This window comes from Musca domestica, unplaced genomic scaffold, assembly GCF_030504385.1.
Source record: "Musca domestica strain aabys unplaced genomic scaffold, Musca_domestica.polishedcontigs.V.1.1 22, whole genome shotgun sequence".
NCBI lineage: Eukaryota > Metazoa > Arthropoda > Insecta > Diptera > Muscidae > Musca > Musca domestica.
The window spans coordinates 2,875,762-2,895,335 of NW_026712262.1; the positions used below are offsets into that span (position 1 = coordinate 2,875,762).

The 19,574-nt window shown below is 33.8% G+C and overlaps 1 protein-coding gene across 5 annotated transcripts; it reads left to right on the forward strand.

Moving 5' to 3' along the window:
* The first annotated feature begins 1,385 nt into the window (after window positions 1-1,385).
* LOC101901107 (REST corepressor) lies at window positions 1,386-19,285 on the forward strand. Of its 5 annotated transcripts, none has more exons than XM_005189416.4 (11): window positions 1,386-1,543; window positions 2,392-2,734; window positions 2,804-2,851; window positions 2,911-3,045; window positions 5,883-6,097; window positions 6,156-6,326; window positions 13,427-13,809; window positions 13,901-14,102; window positions 16,444-16,608; window positions 16,687-17,166; window positions 18,670-19,285. In XM_005189416.4, the coding sequence occupies exons 2-11, from the start codon at window positions 2,578-2,580 to the stop codon at window positions 18,775-18,777; spliced, it is 2,064 nt and encodes a 687-aa protein (XP_005189473.2). In that variant the 5' UTR covers window positions 1,386-1,543; window positions 2,392-2,577; the 3' UTR covers window positions 18,778-19,285. The 5 variants fall into 5 exon arrangements, with proteins under 5 accessions (XP_005189473.2, XP_011294962.2, XP_019894472.1 ...); XM_020038911.2 differs by lacking the exon at window positions 1,386-1,543 and adding an exon at window positions 1,711-1,857; XM_020038912.2 differs by lacking the exon at window positions 1,386-1,543 and adding an exon at window positions 1,899-2,269.
* Window positions 19,286-19,574: the final 289 nt, after the last annotated feature.

Genomic DNA, 19,574 nt, shown 5'->3' on the forward strand with positions numbered 1-19,574 from the left:
TGTATAGAAAGTGGAAGAGGCAACGCGCAGCAACAGCTGGCATAACAATGGCGGGTAAAATTCAAATTTAGAATGAAAAAAAGAATGAGGAAGGAATGAGGAAAATAAACAAAGGCGATTACTAACTTTCCTTCCTGGCAGAATAATACAGGTTATCGCATCGCAAACAATTTTGGAACTGAATTTTTTGAATGAAAAAGTATTCAAATATGTTAAAATTGTTAACAAAAATGCATATCAAACAATCTCCGATTGACGTCGTATAGGAAAACTTTTACAAATCTCCTAATTTCTAAAAGAATAATAATTTTTTACATATCAATCTTCCCAAGCATTGCTACATCTACCTGTATTCTAAAAAAATAATAATTTTTTACATATCAATCTTCCCAAGCATTGATACATCCACCTGTATTCTTCTACCATGCTTGTTTAAACAGCTTAAGATGCAAGTACATATGAAGCTTGAAGGATTACAGAGTCGCAGTAAAGTCCTGCCGTCGTTTTGCATTATAATTTGACATTAATATGCCAAGCCATGACTTCAAGCTTTTTATAGGTTGGAAATACATAAAGTGCATATTTGACTGGCTTCTTCGTAGAGGAATAAAGGAGTTTTAGGTTGACTTAGTTCGATTTTAGCTCTATGCTTCTTTGTTATTTTCCGAAGAAGCCAGCCAGTCAAAAAAACGTTTTATGCATTCTCAGCTTAACTTTCAACTCTTGAAATTCATAGCTCCGACCACAAATAACAAATAAACACGAAACGTCAATTTACCAGCTGGCCTTTTTTGTAGTAATTGCTTAAAATAATTAAAACAAAACATTTTCAAAATCATTGACAAGAACGCACGTAGCGCACAATAGGAATATTAATAGTATTGAAATATTGAATCACGTCTTTAAAGAAAATCCAGGCTCTTTTAGCTTTTTTAACTAATTTCAAAAATGAGGAAGAATGTCAAATTTTGTTTAAACCTAATAAGCTGTTCTACCTTCTTATTGTGCCATGCAAGGATCTACCAGTTCATGGTACTAGTTTTGAATTTTTTGGATTTCATAAAGGAAATATCGGTTATCGCAATAAAAATTTTTACATTTTTGTATTTCTGGAAGAGACCAACTTTTGTTAAGGTTAGAGAATTCCAGTACTGGCCTCTATATAGGCCTTGAGCGTAATTTTGAAAATATATTTGTTTGATGTTATCTTCTTATTCCAAGCACGGATATTTCACTTTAAAATTTTAAAATCTATTGCATTGTTATCTTTTTTCATATTGATGCATCGAGTAACCGCATTTACAAAGCGATTACTCGTGCAGCATTTGTACTATTGAACACATCCCCAGTTGAACAGCTGAATACGTGACAAATGAATGCTTACGAAACATGCATCACAGTTTGAAATTGTGTCAACAAATCACTGTGAATAGAACGCAAAGACTTGTATTCATTCCTTCGAATGTGTTTGGGGGGAAAAGTGAAAAAATTGATAAATAATTGTCATTGAATTAAATGCAAAAGTGTATTAGTATCCTATAGAGTAAGTTTGTTGTAAAAATTGTATCAATAATTTTTGGTAACTTTGTTAAATTGCTCTGAGAATGACAAACGAAGAGGTTTTGCGGAAAAGTATGGTCGTTTGCACAAAGTGCGCTGTATAAGTAATTCAGCAGAGAAAATCGAAATCAACTCTGGGGGTTTATTGTGTTTTTTTTTGTTACCTGCCCATTCATTACCCAGCATTCTGCTGTTGTTGAAGTGTAAACTCTTAAAGGCTAGATGCCAGTTGAGTGTAAAATTCAGGAATAGTTGCAGTCTTTTTATACGTTTTAAATATAGTTAAACGCATTAAAGGTGAAGAATAACTATTGTAATGTGATATGATTAGTCGAACATAATCGAAGACTTGAAGTGTATGAAATTACTTAATGGTCAATACAAAGTAAAAAAATTATTTTTTTTTGGTGAAAATGCATTAATGATTTTTGTGTGAATTTGCTGAGCAATAATTATTATTTAGCGAATTAATGAATCTTCTGTCAGCGAACTAAATCAAAAGTGAATTTTTTACTTGACAAATTAACTTTGATTTTTTTGATTCTACGAAGGGACAGCTCAGCGGCAACGTTTCTACGGTATACGGTCGTTTGCACAAAAGTGCTCTGTGTCAAAAAGACTTTGGCTTGCTGCTGCGTAGCAAACGCTGAATTTCTCATTTTCATTCAAGTTGTCTGTCTAGAGTAGCGCTGCACTCTGGCGATTGTTGGTGGGTTATTCAGGGATATGGAATAATATTTTGGATGTGTAATTTTTTTTTTTCGAAATTTCTATAATAATTTGATTTGAAATTTATCGAACTAATAAATATTTGTATGCTTTATATTTCAGTTGAATATTCCAAGAGGCATTGTGTGTTGAAACTTTGCCTCGCACATATCCTTTGGGCTTTGGGTTGTTGTTGGCATTCAAAGAAACAAACAATTGATTAACTATATTTTGCGTGCGGAACGGCAGCATAGTGATTCATAATTTTCTCGGCAAAGGAGAAAGTGACAAACGATTAAAAATACAAAAATGGTACTGGCTGAAAGAAATTCGGAGTTAGTACGCAACGGAAGAAGATCCCGTGGTCCCAGTCCAAATGGTCATGGTGCCAGTTCGGGAAGTGCCAGTGGTACAGCAGCACCGGGTGGAACTGGAACACCGGAGACATCATCGGATGATGACAATTGTAATTAATTTGATAAAAAAAAAAACCTCTTTTTGCCCTTGGCTCATAACGATTTCTCATTATTTCTAGCTATAAAACGTAATGGAAAATCCAAAACTAAACAAAGCGAATATGAAGGTAGGAACAACATATGTAAAATATACGATCATTTTTTCATATATCGTTGTCTTTGATAGAAAAAATTCGTGTTGGCCGCGATTACCAAGCTGTGTGTCCTCCTTTAATACCTGAACAAGAGCGTAAACCTGAATGCCTTAATGATCGCGCTTTGCTGGTGTGGTCCCCTACAAAAGAGATTCCAGACACAAAACGTGAGTAGAAATAGTAATTACTTAAGAATTGAGCAAAGATCCGGAAGCATTGTGATCCATATTTATTACTAAAATGGTAACGTTTTATTACATAATATTGCCAGAAGAAAATGAATATGTATGATTTTGTGTTGGATCAAAATTCATGATTTTATAAAATGGATCAATGGCTTCTGATGATAAACGGACTACTTGAGGTATTGAAGGTCTTGTTAAAAAGATGTAGCAGATACCATGCTAGTTCTGATAGATAATGAAAATATTCCAGACACCATTTCGAGAATTATGCAAACAAGTCCTGTTAGGGTTAATACCTCGAGAGCATTGCTGGGTGTTCTCCACTAGAGGGTGTCATCATTTTGAGATTAGAAAACATTAAAAAACACACTATATTGCTGCTGAAATCGATAGGCAAAAACTGGTCGTTAGGAACCCTTCCATTCATAAACGAGTAAAAAAATTAAGTTCTGGCCTGGCCGAACTTTTATTACACTTTCCCGTTGGGTAAAGAAACATTTTTATATAAAAGTATCTGAATCCAAACGTGTTCCACTTTAAAGTACAAATACCAGTAAGACCGTTTGGGCAATGCTGTTAAACTTTTCAAAAAAAACCATAAAGTGGGTGAGGCCGTTGTATGGGGGTTCATATCAAAACGAGAATCTCTATAGACAATTTTATACTTCAAGGATTGTCATCTACCACATCTTCATACGAAATTTGAAAACTAGGATTATCAAAAATGTGGAAAACGTGGAACTATATATTCAATGTTCTGCCGCCGCTAGAACCCATTACGAACTACAAATACCAATTTTTAGACAAATCCGTGGGAAAATGGGGCAAAAATCATCAAAATACCGAATACTAGGAGATACCGTTATATGTGGGCTATACCAAAATGTGGACCTATAAATACAATGTTTCGAAACCGCAGCTAGAACCTATTATGGCCTATAAATACCAATTTTTAGACAAATCCATGGAAGAATCTGGCAAAAATCCTCAAAATACCGAGTAATAGGGGGTACCGTTACGTGGCGGCTATATCAAAATTTGGTCTTATATATACTATCTTCCGCCACCGTAGCTAGAATTGTGAACTACAAATACCAATTTTTAGACGATATATCTCATATTCAATACCAACCATCCTAGACACCATACAAATTGTTCTGCTAAATTTTGAAGCTCTACGTTAAGTAATGTGGGCTGTATCGTGATTCCTGTGGACAGACAGACGGACAGACATCTTTAGATGAGCTTCATCATAAAATTGAAGAAGTGTGCGAAAAACTGTCTTAACAGAGCACACATTTTGATGATAAAATTCAATTATTTGCAAGCGTTGTTCGTTTCTGAGACGATTCATGTTTTACAAGACCAGTCATGGCTAAAACTGAAGATGTTTGATAGTGAAACAAAATACGAAACAGGCATGGGCTGTATAAACCAGTGTTGTCAAAAAGATAATAGCTTAAAAAATAACCCTTTATGCAGGGTGAGATGAAAAAACTGTAACCAATTTCAGACTGCTGTCATTTCTAAGCCACTCGTACTAGAGCTGTTGAAATTATTTCAGTGAGAGCTTTTTATATTTTTTACAAGCGCATAAAAACATTTAAGAATTTTCCTGTAAAAAAGTTATTCGGGATGGGATTCAAGCATAATGGTGTGATTTCTTTATATCTGGCTGGGAAACCACAAGTGGCTATCGTTAGAGCACTCCAGCATTTAAATGTGAATAAATCGTTTGTGTCTCGTACCATCGCTCGTCACCGTCATACTGGTAGCGTAGCCCGACGTCAAGGAAGTGGACGGAAGAAAACAGCAACATCAGCAGAAATGGTTCGAAAAGTAAAGAAGCGACTTGATCGAAACCCGCGTCGCAGTGGCCGAAAAATGGCTCGTTAGCTGAACATATCGCAATATTCCATTCGCCAAATATTGAAAAATTAGCTCGGGGTTAAGCCATTGAAATTCTAAAATGTGCAAGCACTTACATCGCATCAGAAAGAAAATAGACTCAAAAGAGCTAAAGAGTTGCTTCGCTTGGCCGAAAGTGGTGAACTATTGAATTTGGTTTTCTCCGATGAGAAAACATTCATTGTCCAGCAGTTTGTAAACAAACAAAATTATCGTGTTTACTTGCCAAAGAGGTCAGGTGAAAATGTGCACCTTCCGTTGGCCACCAGAACTCAAGCACCGGCCATGGTGATGGTGTGGGCCGCCATAATAGCCGATGGTCGCTTTTTGCCGAATGCCGAATATTATCGCGAAAATATTCTGGAGGGTGTATTAAAGCCTTGGGCACGCAAACATTTTGGCCGCAGACCTTGAACATTCCAACAGGACTCAGCACCATCGCACTCAGCACGCGCCACCCAAGAATGGTTACAAAATGAGGCTCCTCGCTTCATTTCCAGCGCACAATGGCCACCAAAATCTCCGGATACCAATCCGTTGGACTATTGTGTCTGAAGTATTTTGGAAAGCAAGGTTGACACTAAAAAATAACAAAGTGTCGACCACTTCAAGCAAGCGTTTCGCCGGGAGTGGACCAAAATACCGCAGAGCAACATTCGGGCAGCGTGTGACGGTTTCATTGGCCGTTTGAAGGTCATAATTAGTGCCAAAGTTGACCAATTCGAACAAATCTAAACATTTGATGCTATTTCTGACATTTTTGCTTTCATTCAGTAAAATTTAAAAAAAAAAATTATGGCGTTTGACTTAGTTGCAGTTTTTTTTTATCTCACCCTGTATGTATTCTTTTATTGAAAGTATTATCTGCTCAAACCCATTTTGAATTTTTTTTATTTTTTTTTTCTTTACAGTCGAAGAATATATATCAGTTGCCAAAGAGAAATATGGTTATAATGGAGAACAGGCATTGGGAATGCTCTTCTGGCACAAACACGATCTTGAAAGAGCAGTTATGGATTTGTCAAATTTCACACCATTTCCCGACGAATGGACCGTCGAAGATAAAGTGTTATTTGAGCAAGCATTTCAATTCCATGGCAAAAGTTTTCATCGTATCCGTCAAATGGTAGGCATATAACTCTCTCCTCTGACTCATTGAAATTATTAATATATTCTATTTACAGTTGCCTGACAAGTCCATTGCTAGCCTGGTGAAATATTATTATTCCTGGAAAAAGACACGACATCGTCAGAGTGTCATGGATCGCCAGGAAAAAGTTAAGGCTAGCAAAGAAGGTTCTTCAGAAAATGGCAGTGATAATGGCAGTAATGAAGAATCCGACAATGATGACAAGGTAATTATTAGTTAGAATTAGGTATATATTATAATATAGTATATATGTATTTAATAAAAAAAAAACAAAAAACAATAGTACGTACGTAACTCATTCATGATTATTTTCAATTTCAATTTCGATTTCGTTTACATTAAACACGTGCTTTATTTTGTTTGTTTTTCTTCTAATGATTTACACTTGATTGCAGAGTTTAGTTATTTAATGATTTTTTGATATCTTTTTATTTTTATATTTTTCCCAACAAACAAAAACCTAACTCGTAATTTGGCTTTTAAAAAAATAAAAATAGTTACGTTGTGGCTTAAATGTAGGTGTAGTGTTTTGAAGAAAACATTAAAATAATAACAAAAGAAAACAAACCATCCATCACACATTTTATTTCTCAGCTTTTTTTTTTAATTAGACACAATTTTCCTTATTTTCTTTTAAATAAATATATATTTTTTTTGGAACAAATTATAATAAAAAAGAGTATATAAAACAAAAACCAAATAAATTTAAAAATGTGTTTATTTGTATTATATACTGTGGCTATTATATAACAAAAATAATAATTTAAACTCACATACTCTTATACAAAAAAGAAATAAAAGAAAAAAAACATTATTGAGTATAAAAATTCAAATTTATTTATATTTCTAAAAAAACAAATCATTAATACATTTAAATGGACTATGAAATGGCAATTGTAAATTGATTTTTCAAAAAACAAAATTTCAATTGAATATTAATTTTATTTGGCGCATTGTTCCATTTTTATGTTAAAAAAACAAAACAAACAATATTTGTATACCTTTTATTAAAATAATCAAGTATGTCTTCAAATTTGAGCGAAAAAAATGTTTAACATAACAACACAACTTGTAAAAATTATACATAAACAAATTCTCCATAAAGTTATATTATAAGTGCAAACATGTTTTAGTTTATTTTTCTTGGAAAAGAAAATTCGATTTTTCTTTATTTTTTCTTTATTTATTTAAACACGCAACATATTATTTGTAATTTTTGTTTTCTAGAAAATAGCTAAATTGTAAATTTGAAATGTTTATTTAAATGGCACAACGTGATAAAATATATTTCTAAACAATGTAAACTTGAAGTGAATACCTATAACTATATGAAGTTTGGTTAACACCAATGTTCATATTCCTTCCAAGACATAGAAGTATAAAGATGGGATAAGACAGAGGCAAAATATGACAACCCTGTGAAAAAAAAACTCTGTTGCTGATAACTGATTTAAACGTCTAAGGCAATATGCAATTAATTGGGAAGGTCTATGGAATAGAATCAAAGACATAGAAGTATAAAGATGGGACAAGACAGAGTCAATATATGGCAACCCTGTGAAAATACCTCTGTTGTTACGATAGCATAACATCATAGTTACAAAAGGTTAACTGATTTAAACCGCTAGAACTTTGGAACCACATTTTTGGACTTTTCAAACTTTTATTTGTCATACGATTCTGTAATTGTGGTTTTTACATTAACACTCTATGTATTGTAGAGACAAGCCTTTTGCTCGAAATGCATTTTGTCTAGTCTACCATTTTAGGTATTTGATAGAATTTTAAAAACCAAATTGTTGGATTATTCAAACTTTTATTTGTCATTCTTTGGCATATTTGTGTTTTTATACCCTCCTCCATGGAGGGTAAATATTCATGTCAGACTCAACAACAAAGTATATATATTCTTGATCAGCGTAAAATTCTAAGTCGATTTAGCGATGTCCGTCTGTCTGTTGTAATGTCGCTATCTTCGAACGAATTGAGATAGAAGGCTAAATTTTTCACACATGCATAGTTTACCAGTAGGGAGGTTAAGTTCGTAAATGGGCCATGTAGGTCCACGTTTTCATATAGCTCCCATATAACGGTACCTTATACCGATATTCGGATTTTGATGATTTTGACGACATAATTCACCGGAATTGTTTCAAATTTGGTATTTGAAGTTTGTAAAGGGCATTACAGTCCATGACAGAAAATTGTCTGTGCAGGTCCACGTCTTCATATAGCCCCCATATAACGGAACCTCCCGATATTCGGCATTTTGATGATTTTGGCGACATTATTCACCGGAATTGTTTCAAATTTGGTATTTGAAATTCGTAACGGATACTACAGCCTATGACAGAAAATTGGCTGTTCAGGTCCACGTCTTCATATAGCCCCCATATAACGGTACCTTCCGATATTCGGCATTTTGATGATTTTGGCGAAATAATTCACCGGAATTATTTCAAATTTGGTATTTGATGTTCAAAACGGATAGTTCCGCCAATGACAGAAAATTGTCTATGCAGGTCCACGTCTTAATATAGCCCCCATATAACGGTACCTTCCAATACTCGGAATTTTGATGATTTTAGCGTCATTATTCAACGGAGTAGTTTCAAATTACGTTTATGCAGGTCCATTTGCTTAGTCCATATTCTTTCCAACATTACGGTCGGTATCTTTCGATTAAATGTCTGCTTTCCAATGCATCAATTGAAGCGGTTTTGTCTGTATAGACATGAGCTTTGGCATAGCCCCATAGAAAATAACCAGAAGGCGTTAAAATGCCCGTCCCGAACGTAAAATAAACTTTTTACCGAACCGGTCCCTCAATTAGTCCCTAGCTATGCGTGCTGTGTGGCATTTGGTGCCATCTGGAGCAAGTTGAGTTAAGGGTCTATGCTCGGATCATTAGGCGGCCATTTTTAATCTGATTAGGGGAAAGTAATTTCTTCGTGAGTGAAATACCCGGTTATTTGAAATAGTCCCGCAGAAAATATCCAAAACGGCGTTAAATTGCCGGTCCCGAACTTAAAATTAACTATTTACCGAATCGAGATTAATACGGATATTATTCTCGGTCACAAACTAAGTTGGAGAAAAAACATTTAAAATAAACTATTTACCGAACCGAGAATAATATGGAGGTATATTATTCTCGGTCACCAACTAAGTTGCAGGAAACATTTAGGAATTCCTGTGAAATGCGATATGTAAGTGGTTTGTTAAGAACCTAGTATGTTTTTTTTGAGAGCTATAGTACCGTGATTTTTGATGACTGTTTAAGAAAATTGAATTTGATAGTATGCTCCACATAATTTAATTTTTAAAGATTATTTCATGCAAATGTTGACCGCAGCTGCGCCTCAAATGGTCCAGCCGCTTAGTCCAAATTTTGGCAAAACTCTTTTTAAAGAATTAGGGAGGGATTAGTGGTATTGATTCTCTTGAGACATTCTATTGTTTCATTATATATTTTAATTATTTTCGTTAGGTCCATGACCACCTACAAAATGTCGGCCAGTAAGCCCAAATTTACAAATTTTTGGAGGTCTGGTAATTACCTCTAATTTTTATACCCTAATCAAATTGAGCACAATTTTTCTTGGGTATGGATTTTAGACGCCCGAGTGCGTGACAGTTTGTAATGTCAACAATGCTAGTCTTGTCGATTTTTCTGAAGTCCCTTTCACGACAGCCCCTAAAATAATTAAGAAATACTATTGTTGTGCCGCACCAACATTTGGCTATTTTCCTAAAAAACAAAAAACCAAAAACTTTACTTTTCACAAAATTGAATATAATATTAAACGATGAAGCTTTTTGTGGCTAAATTCAAATGAATAAAAATGCCATAAACATTTGTTTTTGCTGCCGCTGTTGGTTCCTATTGATAATCATCTAATATTATATTCAATTTTCCATTTCAATTACACAACAGATTTAGTTTTTAAAAAAATAATTTATGTAACCATTCACCACCACAATATGGTGGCCACCTACTGTGGTGTGGTGGTCCTTGATGAATGTAACAATGACGTAATACTATATTTTTCATTATTTAAGCAAGCATCAAACTCATCATTTATAGTATATAGTATAATTATTGTTCCACACTGCTCTATTTTTTTTAAACGAAATTCTGAAATTAATTATAAGCTATTTTAAATTAAAACTAGATTTTAGTACAAGACTGTTTATATAAATGTTTTCTTTTATTTGATTATTATTATTAACTAACATAAACATCTGCAAAACAACAATGAAACGTCTCAAAAAGTAGCAGAAAAGAAAAAACAAAACAAAATTACTATAATCTAATAATATAAACTCATATCAACCAAAATCATAAGAAGAAGATGAAGAAGAAAAAAAATAATAAAAGAAAAAACAAAAATCCATGTTTTGTCTGCGTGAAGATTAAACAAAATTCATGTGTTTCTTTTTTTAATACAACCTTTTCTTCTACCACCTACCCACAAAAAATACCCATAGAAGATAGAATGAAAGTCAGTATTAAAGAATAATAATTGGCATATAAAACAAACAAACGAAACCTTTGGGTAAGAATACAGAATCGCAAAAAAAAGAAACAAATATAACTGCAAACAGAAGTGAAGTCGGAAAAAAAATTCACTGTTTTAAAATTATTTTTGTTTTTCCATAACATGTTCATATTTTAAGGCTTGTTGTATGCAATGCAATATATCTTTGATGAAGTACAATTAATAATGCTTTAATTTAATTATAATAAACAAATGGCAAGTGTGGCTGACAAGTGTTTGTGGAACTACTTTTACCATGTCTGGAGCATTGTTTTTCGCCAAAGCAGAAACCAAATGAAATTCAAGGATTCCAAGTTCCTTTCTTTTAACCAGAGACTTCCGAAGCGGTAGCACACAAACATATTCTGTGGTAATATCACACAGTTTTCTAAAAGAACACCACATTATCCCGGCGGAACTTCTTCCAGATTTTCAACAATTTTTAAATTTTAAATAGAGTAATGGCTCATAGAAATGTTATAAACAGAAGGCGGCCTTCACAGTATTTTCCAAAAGACAGAAGACCTTTTTAAAGGTCTTTTATATTTGGAGAACCTCTAAAAGGTCCTCTATATATGGAAGACGACCTCTAAAAGGTCTTTTTGATTTGGAAAAATTTTATAAAGTCTTCTTCAGATAGAAGACCTTCAAGAGGTCTTCTATCTACAGAACTATAGACTGCAGACCTTCACCGTATCTTCTATAGACAGAACACCATCAAAGGATCTTCTAAAGAGACCAGATTGTCAACAATTTTAAAAATTCAAAAAGAGTAATAGCTCTTAGAAATGTTATATACAGAAGGCCTTCACAGTATTTTCCATAGGCAGAAGACCTTTTCAAAGGTCTTATATTTGGAAGACCTCTAGAAGGTCTTTTTGTGATACGGAAGAATTTCAGAAGGTCTTCTACAGAGAGAAGACCTGCAAGGGGTATTCTATAGACTTTAGAGCTTTAAAAGGTCTTCTTTACACTGTAAAGCTTCATCATATCTTCTACAGACAGAAGACCTTCAAAAGTTCATCTATATATGGACGACCTCCAAAAGGTCTTCTTTATACGGAAGAACTTCAAGGGGTCTTCTATAGAGAGCTCTTCTATAGAGAGCTCTTCTATAGAAGACAGAAGACCTTTAAATGGTATTCTATAGATTTTAGATCTTTAGAATGTCTTCTAGACATTTAAAAAGTTTTCTGTATACTGCAGATCTTCACAGTATCTTCTATAGGCAGAAGCCATTCAAAAGTTCATCTTTAGAATGCGGATCTTCTATTAACTTAAGACCTGCAGAAGCAGGTTTTCTATAGATAGAATACCTCCAAGAAGCCTACTATAGATACAATACCTTCCAAAGGACTTCTGCAAATTAAAAGACATTAGATAGACATAGACAGAAGACTTTCAAATGGTCTCATATAGCCAACTAGAATGAACTTTTTACTTTTTCTGACATCGCATCAAGCCTTGATGACCTCTTTGGCCACCATGGAACTGCCGTTAACGCTTTAATTTGCAGTCTTTCATATTGCATTTCCGTGTGTCTTAAAATATGGTTCAGCTGAGATCATCAACCAAATCCTATGATTTATGACGAGCCCAAGTGTTAACTAGAGTTCGTTGGCTTTCAAGCCGTTTTGGATACGAGATGGCATGACGCCTGCAACTGTTTATTCAAATTTTTAAAAATTTTAAAATATATATGGTTTTCTGCCATCCAAAAAAAAAAAAAAAAACAATACCATCAAACACAGATGGAAATCTCTTTATGGTAAATGTCATATGTCGCCTTTCGATCTTGCCTTTTTAGTGTGTCCTAAAATACAAATTTTAATTTTAATTCAAATTTTAAATTATTTATGGTTTTCTGCTATCCAATAAAACAATACCACCAAATGCAGATGGACATTTCTTTGTGGCAAATATCATATGTCGCCATTCGGTCTTGCCTTTTTAGTAGTTTGTAAAACACACGATAATTTTTCCGTAGCTAATTCGCTTCCACTTTAAATATAAACGATTTGTGCCACTTGCTTTTTGTCCCCCAACAAAAAAATAGAAACTTCATTAAAGATATTATCTTGAATTGCATTTTACTACACAAAAAATACTCAGTGTCCTTAAATCATTGTTACTAACTTTCTTGTTCACATCGATCGTCTCATTCATATTCTTATCGCTCTTTTTATAAACATATATATTTTTTTGCAAATAGTTGCTATTTGTTATATTCTATTTTCGTCGTCGTCTATATTGCAAAAAACAATTTTACTTGAAGGGCTAAATTTTTACTTTTACTTGAAAATTTTGACCTCGACTATTCCTTAAAAGAAGGTAATTTTCTATATCCGGTGGGGGTTAGAGTCCCGTCCCACCCATTGCGCTGGAAGAGAGTTGTTGGCGGCCGTTTTTAAATATGAAACACACACAAGGTGTTGTATTGAATCTACAATTGAAAAAAAAAGAAATTACATAAATTTTGTTTGATCACCACCACACACCCACTATTGTGTAATTAATTGTTTTTTTTTTCTCCAAATCTATTTTTCATGAATGTTGTATTCATAAGAGTTTCTAAATTTTATTGTTGTAGCAAAGAAATTAAGTAGTAATTTTAAAAAACCAAAACAAAACAAAAAATCAAGCAAAATCTTATGTTTTTTCTTATTCTCTCTCTTGTCTCTTTTCCGCTGTGTTGTGTGTGTGTCGCTCGCTCGCCCGCCCTCTCTCTCTCTCCATTGGTTTTGCTGCAAACCGAATAATTTAGGATCAAACATTGTCAAGCCATGCAGGAATTTTATATGAGCAAACAAACGATTCGAGTTTAATACATGATGGTGGCGGTGGTGGTGGTCTTGATGTAGAAAATCAGTTTTCAAATGCCGCCAACAACAACAATAATAATAACAACAACAGCAGCAACAACAATAACAATAAACATCAATCTCAAACAACACCGTCCATCATTACAAATTCCGATTCGATTTATTCAAATGGCATTGCCGCAACAACAAATGCAACATCTTCCATAGTGGGCGGTGGCAGTGTCATTGGTGGCGGTGGTTATTGTTCAAATTGTGGTGTAGCCTGTAATGTGCTACACAATTCGCCACATGGTAAAATGTGTTTTAGTTGTCATCATCATTGGAGGTATGATTGGCTAAAGTTTTTTTATTAAACCAATTTTTTAATATTCATACCTCCTTCCCCCCTCCCCCCATGATAACTTAACATTCTCTAGACGCACCGGCAATAAACGTCCCACATCTGGACCATTTTTCGGCAAAAGATCTCGCGATCGTAATGCAGATCGTCACAAACGCAAACCTCCGCGTGGCATGTATATCAATCATGATGATATTGTCGCATTGGCCAGTGCAAACGATAACCAGGATGAGCTATTGGCAAATATCGATCGTGAAATTGTTTCCCTTTTGAGTCAAGTAAGATTTTTGTTATTTTGCAATATAACGTAGCTGTATTGTTTATTGTTTTTATTATAGTTTTATTGTTTTTTTTAAGCTAACACATATATACATACTAACAAACATGAAAATCCATTAGGGGAACATCCGCTTCATTTAAAAAATGATATTAAAATGAAGATATTATATGCTCCCAAAAATTAAGGGCCTGTATCAATTTATCCACAAATATCCAAAAAGTGAATGTAAAGTCGCTACTCCAATGAGTTTTCTTCCCTTAAAATGGCGAAACAATATAATTTTGGTTATGCTATAGTGGTACTCCATTGTTTTCGCTCGACTATATAGTATTCTGCATCACTATGCACAACTTTATGTCTATACGTTTTTATTGTAAATTTGTGTAAAGTAAATCGTACCAACTAGGCTGTATTGAATGCGAACTAGGGATTGGATGCGGTTTAAATTTGAAATCGAATGGAACATATATATGAGAGCTATATCTTAATCTGAATTGATATCTACTAAATATCACTGATTTTTATGTTGCATGTGTGTCCTCACTCTCTTTTTATCGAAATACAGGGTGAGATAAAAAACTGCAACCAAGTCAAACGCTATAATTTTTACATTTTTTATACCCTACACCACAAAGTGGTGAGGGTATTATGTCTTTGTGCATTTGTTTGTAACAGGCAAAAGGAAACGAGATAGACCCATAGTCCCTTTTGATGATCTGCATAGAATCACATTCTGAGTCGATTTATGCATGTCCGTCCGTCCGTCTGCCCATGCATTTTTGTAAACAAAATACAGTTCGCAATTTTTGCCCGATCCAGATGATATTTTGCACAAATCATTTGTTTGACCGAAGGACGAACCCTATTGAAATTGGAGATAATCGGTAAAAATTTAGATATAGCTCCCATATATATCTTCGTCCGATTTGCCTTTTATTGTGCACCAAACGTGTAATATCAGCCCGAATAGTATGGAATTTTGCACATACAACCAAATTAGGCCTGAAAATAAGTACGAAAAATTTGATCGAAATCGGTTCAGATATAGCTATAGCTCCCATATATATTTTTCATCCGATTTGTTATTTTTGTTCTCCGCAGCCGTAATATGCACTCTGTAACAAACACCTTTGCTAAATATTATCGAGATCGGTTCAGATTTGGATATAGCTCTCATATATAACTTCGTCCGATTTACCTTTTATTGTGCACCAAAAGACTAGTATTTGCCCAAATGGGTACATACGGCCGAATTGAGTCTAGAAGCTAGTATGCCAAATTTGGTGAAGATCGGTTCAGTGTTATGTGGAGCTCTACTAAATTAGCAAAGTGGTGTAGGGTATCATAAAGTCGGCCCCGCACGGCTTTAGGACTTTCTTTACTGGTTTTAATTTTGTTGAAAGAAAGCAAAAAATATCGGAAAATGGCATCAAATTTTAGAATAAATTTAGATTTAGATTTTTCCGAATTGGTCACCATTTGGCTTCACCTTTGGTACTTCGAAAAAATGCAGAACGAAACGATTGCAAACGTTTGATAGCATTTATTTTCGTACGTTGGCTGTCACTGTGATAATTTTAACAGCTATGAAATGACAGCAGTCTGAATTTTGTTGCAGTTTTTTCATCTCACCCTGTAGAGATTTATTTTCTTTGGTGTCTTGCCATTCCTTCATAGATGATGATTTGTTGGAGATTTTTGCGCAAACTCACACGAATTACGGCTTCAACCTAAATTGTGTATTTTTTTATAAATATGTATTCCTGGCGTATAGGTGAGAGTATATTTCTCTTGATGTCTTTTAGAGACTAAAGTAGAATTTTATGACAAATTATTTCGTAGAATATTTTGATTTGCTACGATTCCGTTTAAAGGGAGTTTTTATCAAATTAAAAAAATGACTTGCTTTCGACCAAAATATTTTTATCTGCAATATTGACGAAGACACCTAAAATGTACGGATTCCGAAGTATCTTATGATGCTGGAATGTGTGGGTATGGATATACAACAAGAAATCAAATTCTGAGGGTATAAATCTGTCGGAATACAGACGAAGTATCTTAACTTTCAAGACGTATGTAGATTAAACTTTTGTTATTTTAATAAATGGAATCTACTAGAATTTGTATGTTATCTTTGGAGGATAAAGCGCACATTAAGGATGTGATGTAACATTAGTTTCTGTCAGCAATCGTTCATTCGTAAAATAAATTTTATCACCATTTTCATTCATCATCATCATCATTCATCCCATGTATCCTTCATGAGTATATAAGTTTATGGGTATCTTGGAGCAACATGTAATCAAACCAAAAAAATATGAAACTATTGCTTTTAGGTTCAATTAAATAAGCAGAATATCTCAGCTTTGAAACGTAAAAATTCCGATAATTTGGATGATATACGTCCAACGGAAAATGCAAATCGTATTAATGCGCGCTGGACAAACGATGAAATTTTATTGGCCATCAATGGTGTGCGAAAATATGGCAAAGACTTTCAGGTGAGTCTAGATGGCGGCGACTAAAAACTTAACACATTTTCTATAATCATAATTTTGACGATGATGATGATATTTCAGGTCATTGCCGAAACGTTGGGTACCAAAACTGAAGCTCTTGTTCGTACATTTTATTTGAACAATCGTCGTCGTTATAATTTGGATCAATTGATTAAGAAACACGAAGCCGAAAAAGAACATATTGCAGCCAGTGCTACGTCTAACTCTACAAATCAAGCAAATGCTGCTTCATCGGCTAGTTCGACAATTACCACCACATCGTCGGCATCTTCGAGTGCAAATGTTCCAGCGAATGTGACTGGAGCAGATGGTGGCAGCAATAATAATTTGTCATCGGCCACAATAAAAGATGAAGTCTCACAAATTGCAACGAAGAAAGCCAATTTGCCACCAAGTGTTATTGACGAATCCGATAATACTACCTCAAGTGAGACGGCCATATCTAAATCGACTATTTCCACAATAACCACATCGGATGAGCGTAAATGTGAAAGTAGCCTAAGTGTTGGCAATATGCCCAAGGATAATGTTATAATGGAGGTAAGATTAATCAATTAATTTTGGTTTAAAGGTGAAGTATGTTTTCAGGTTTTATTGTTAATTTTAAAACATTGGAGTCGGACTTCGTATTAGTAGAAACCATGGGTTAGAATTCAAAGCTGAACCAAAATTATGGTCATTCTACCCAGTCCAAAACTCTAACCAGGTGTTGTCAATCGACCCATAATTGTAACCAGAAGATCAACTGCAAAATCAGAAAAAAAAACTCCGTATTTGGTCTATTTTATTTCCTGGATTTTTAAAAGTGCGATACTCTCTTGAATTATGGTTAGCATCCTAGTTCAGGCTTCATCACAGCTCTGTATGTGTGATTAAATCTGAATAAGTATTGAGGTGATCTAATGGGATATTTTTGGAATGTCGATAACAGAAATAAGAACAATCATTTTCGCAGGGTCCATCGGACAAAATATAAACTTTTCCCACAATAAACGTTTTCAACAATCTCAAAAAGTAAATTCGAATCCCAATCAGGTGTCCCTCGGGTTTTGAGGTTACAGTCAAGTTAAATACTAATGGTGCAAAACAAAATTGTAGATCTCTTGTAATGAGTGTGAATGGTCCGTGGTTGGTGATGGAGACATATTTAGATAGCCGACCTGAGAAATACAACAGGGGACACCAGAGTACCAATGACGTGAAGATTCATCCTGCTTTTCATAAACGTAATTGCTGAGTGCGATGGTGATGTCCTGTTGGAATGTTCAAGGTCTGCGGCCAAAATGTTTGGGTGCCAAAGAGAAAACCAAATTCGACAGTTCACCACTTTCGGCCAAGCGAAGCAACTTGCTAGCTCATTTGAGTCTATTTTCTTTCTGTTGCGGTGTAAGTTCTTGCACTTTTTGGAATTTCAATGGCTTTACCCCGAGGTAATTTTTCAATATTTGCCGAATGGAATATTGCTATATGTTCAGCTCACGACCATTTTTGGACCACTGCGACGCGGGTTTTGATCAAGTCGCTTCTTTACTTTTTGAACCATTTCTGCTGATGTTGCTGTTTTCTTCCGTCCACTTCCTTGACGTCGGACTACGCTCCCAGTATCACGGTAACGAGCGATGGCACGAGACACAAAAGATTTATTCACATTTAAATGCTGGAGTGCTCTAACGATAGCCACTTGTGGTTTTCGGTTTTCCAGCCAAATATAAAGAAATCACACTATCACTCTTAAATTTCATTTCGAATAACTTTTTTTCTGGGAAATTCTCACCAAAATCCTTTTGTACGCATGTAAACAATATAATGAGCTGTCACTGGAATAATTTTAAAACAGCTGTCGGACGAGTGGCTTAGAAACGACAGTAGTCTGAAGTTGATTGCAGTTTTTTAATCTCGCCCTGTACAAACCATTGAGTTTTTTTTAGTCTAAATGTAGGTACTTTTCAGGGAAGTTATTTTGTTAAATTTTCTTTTGTTATAAATCGTTGACATTTTTATAAACATTTCAACATCCATTTATATTTTTATACTTTTTTTCAGATTGATTTAGATGCTGACCAACCCGAAGTAGTGCCACAGCCACCACCAGCCAAAAAGATGGCGCTGAGTGTTTCTAATCAGGAATTTCCTAAATCCAGTCCTGTATAGATTTTCAAATAAATTTATTTAATTTTTTTCCAATACTAAATTTCAATACGTTAGATATAAAACAGACATCGTTTCATAAAAATTACAACATGGATAATGTGTTCTTTAATTTAAGAAAGGAAGCGCTAAATTGCTGGATCAAAATACAAAAAAAAAAACTCAAATATGGACAATTAAATATGAGAACACCCCTTCATTCGGCATATAACACAAAGAAATTTTTTTCCTAAATTTGAAAACGGCCCAAAATTATTAAATATATATAATATCAAGATCTTTTTCTCAGTCTCAAAAAAAAAAAAAAAAAAACAGAATACAACAAATCCCTAAAATTACATGTCAATGATGTAGATCTTCATTGGCGGTTTAACACAAATTTTGGCATGATCAATGAAATAAACTTTTAGTTTTTCTTCCTTTTAAGTTTTTTTATACATATTATAACTACTTGTGTTCTTTCCTGTTATTACTTTTATTTTAAATACATACATTTTATATAACTTTTGTATTTTCCTTTGTTTTAATAAAAAATATGATAAGTAATATTTAAAGGAGAAATTAATAAAATTCATTTTAATTCTCCCCCTCTCAATCCCTTAAATGAGAATTATGTTATTTTTCATTAACACATAATTAATTATTCGTACTATTATATATCTTTTCTATGAACCATATATATATATATATATATATATATATATATATATATATATATATATATGTATATATATATATATATATATATATATATATATATATATATATATATATATATATATAAATTATATACTCCAAAA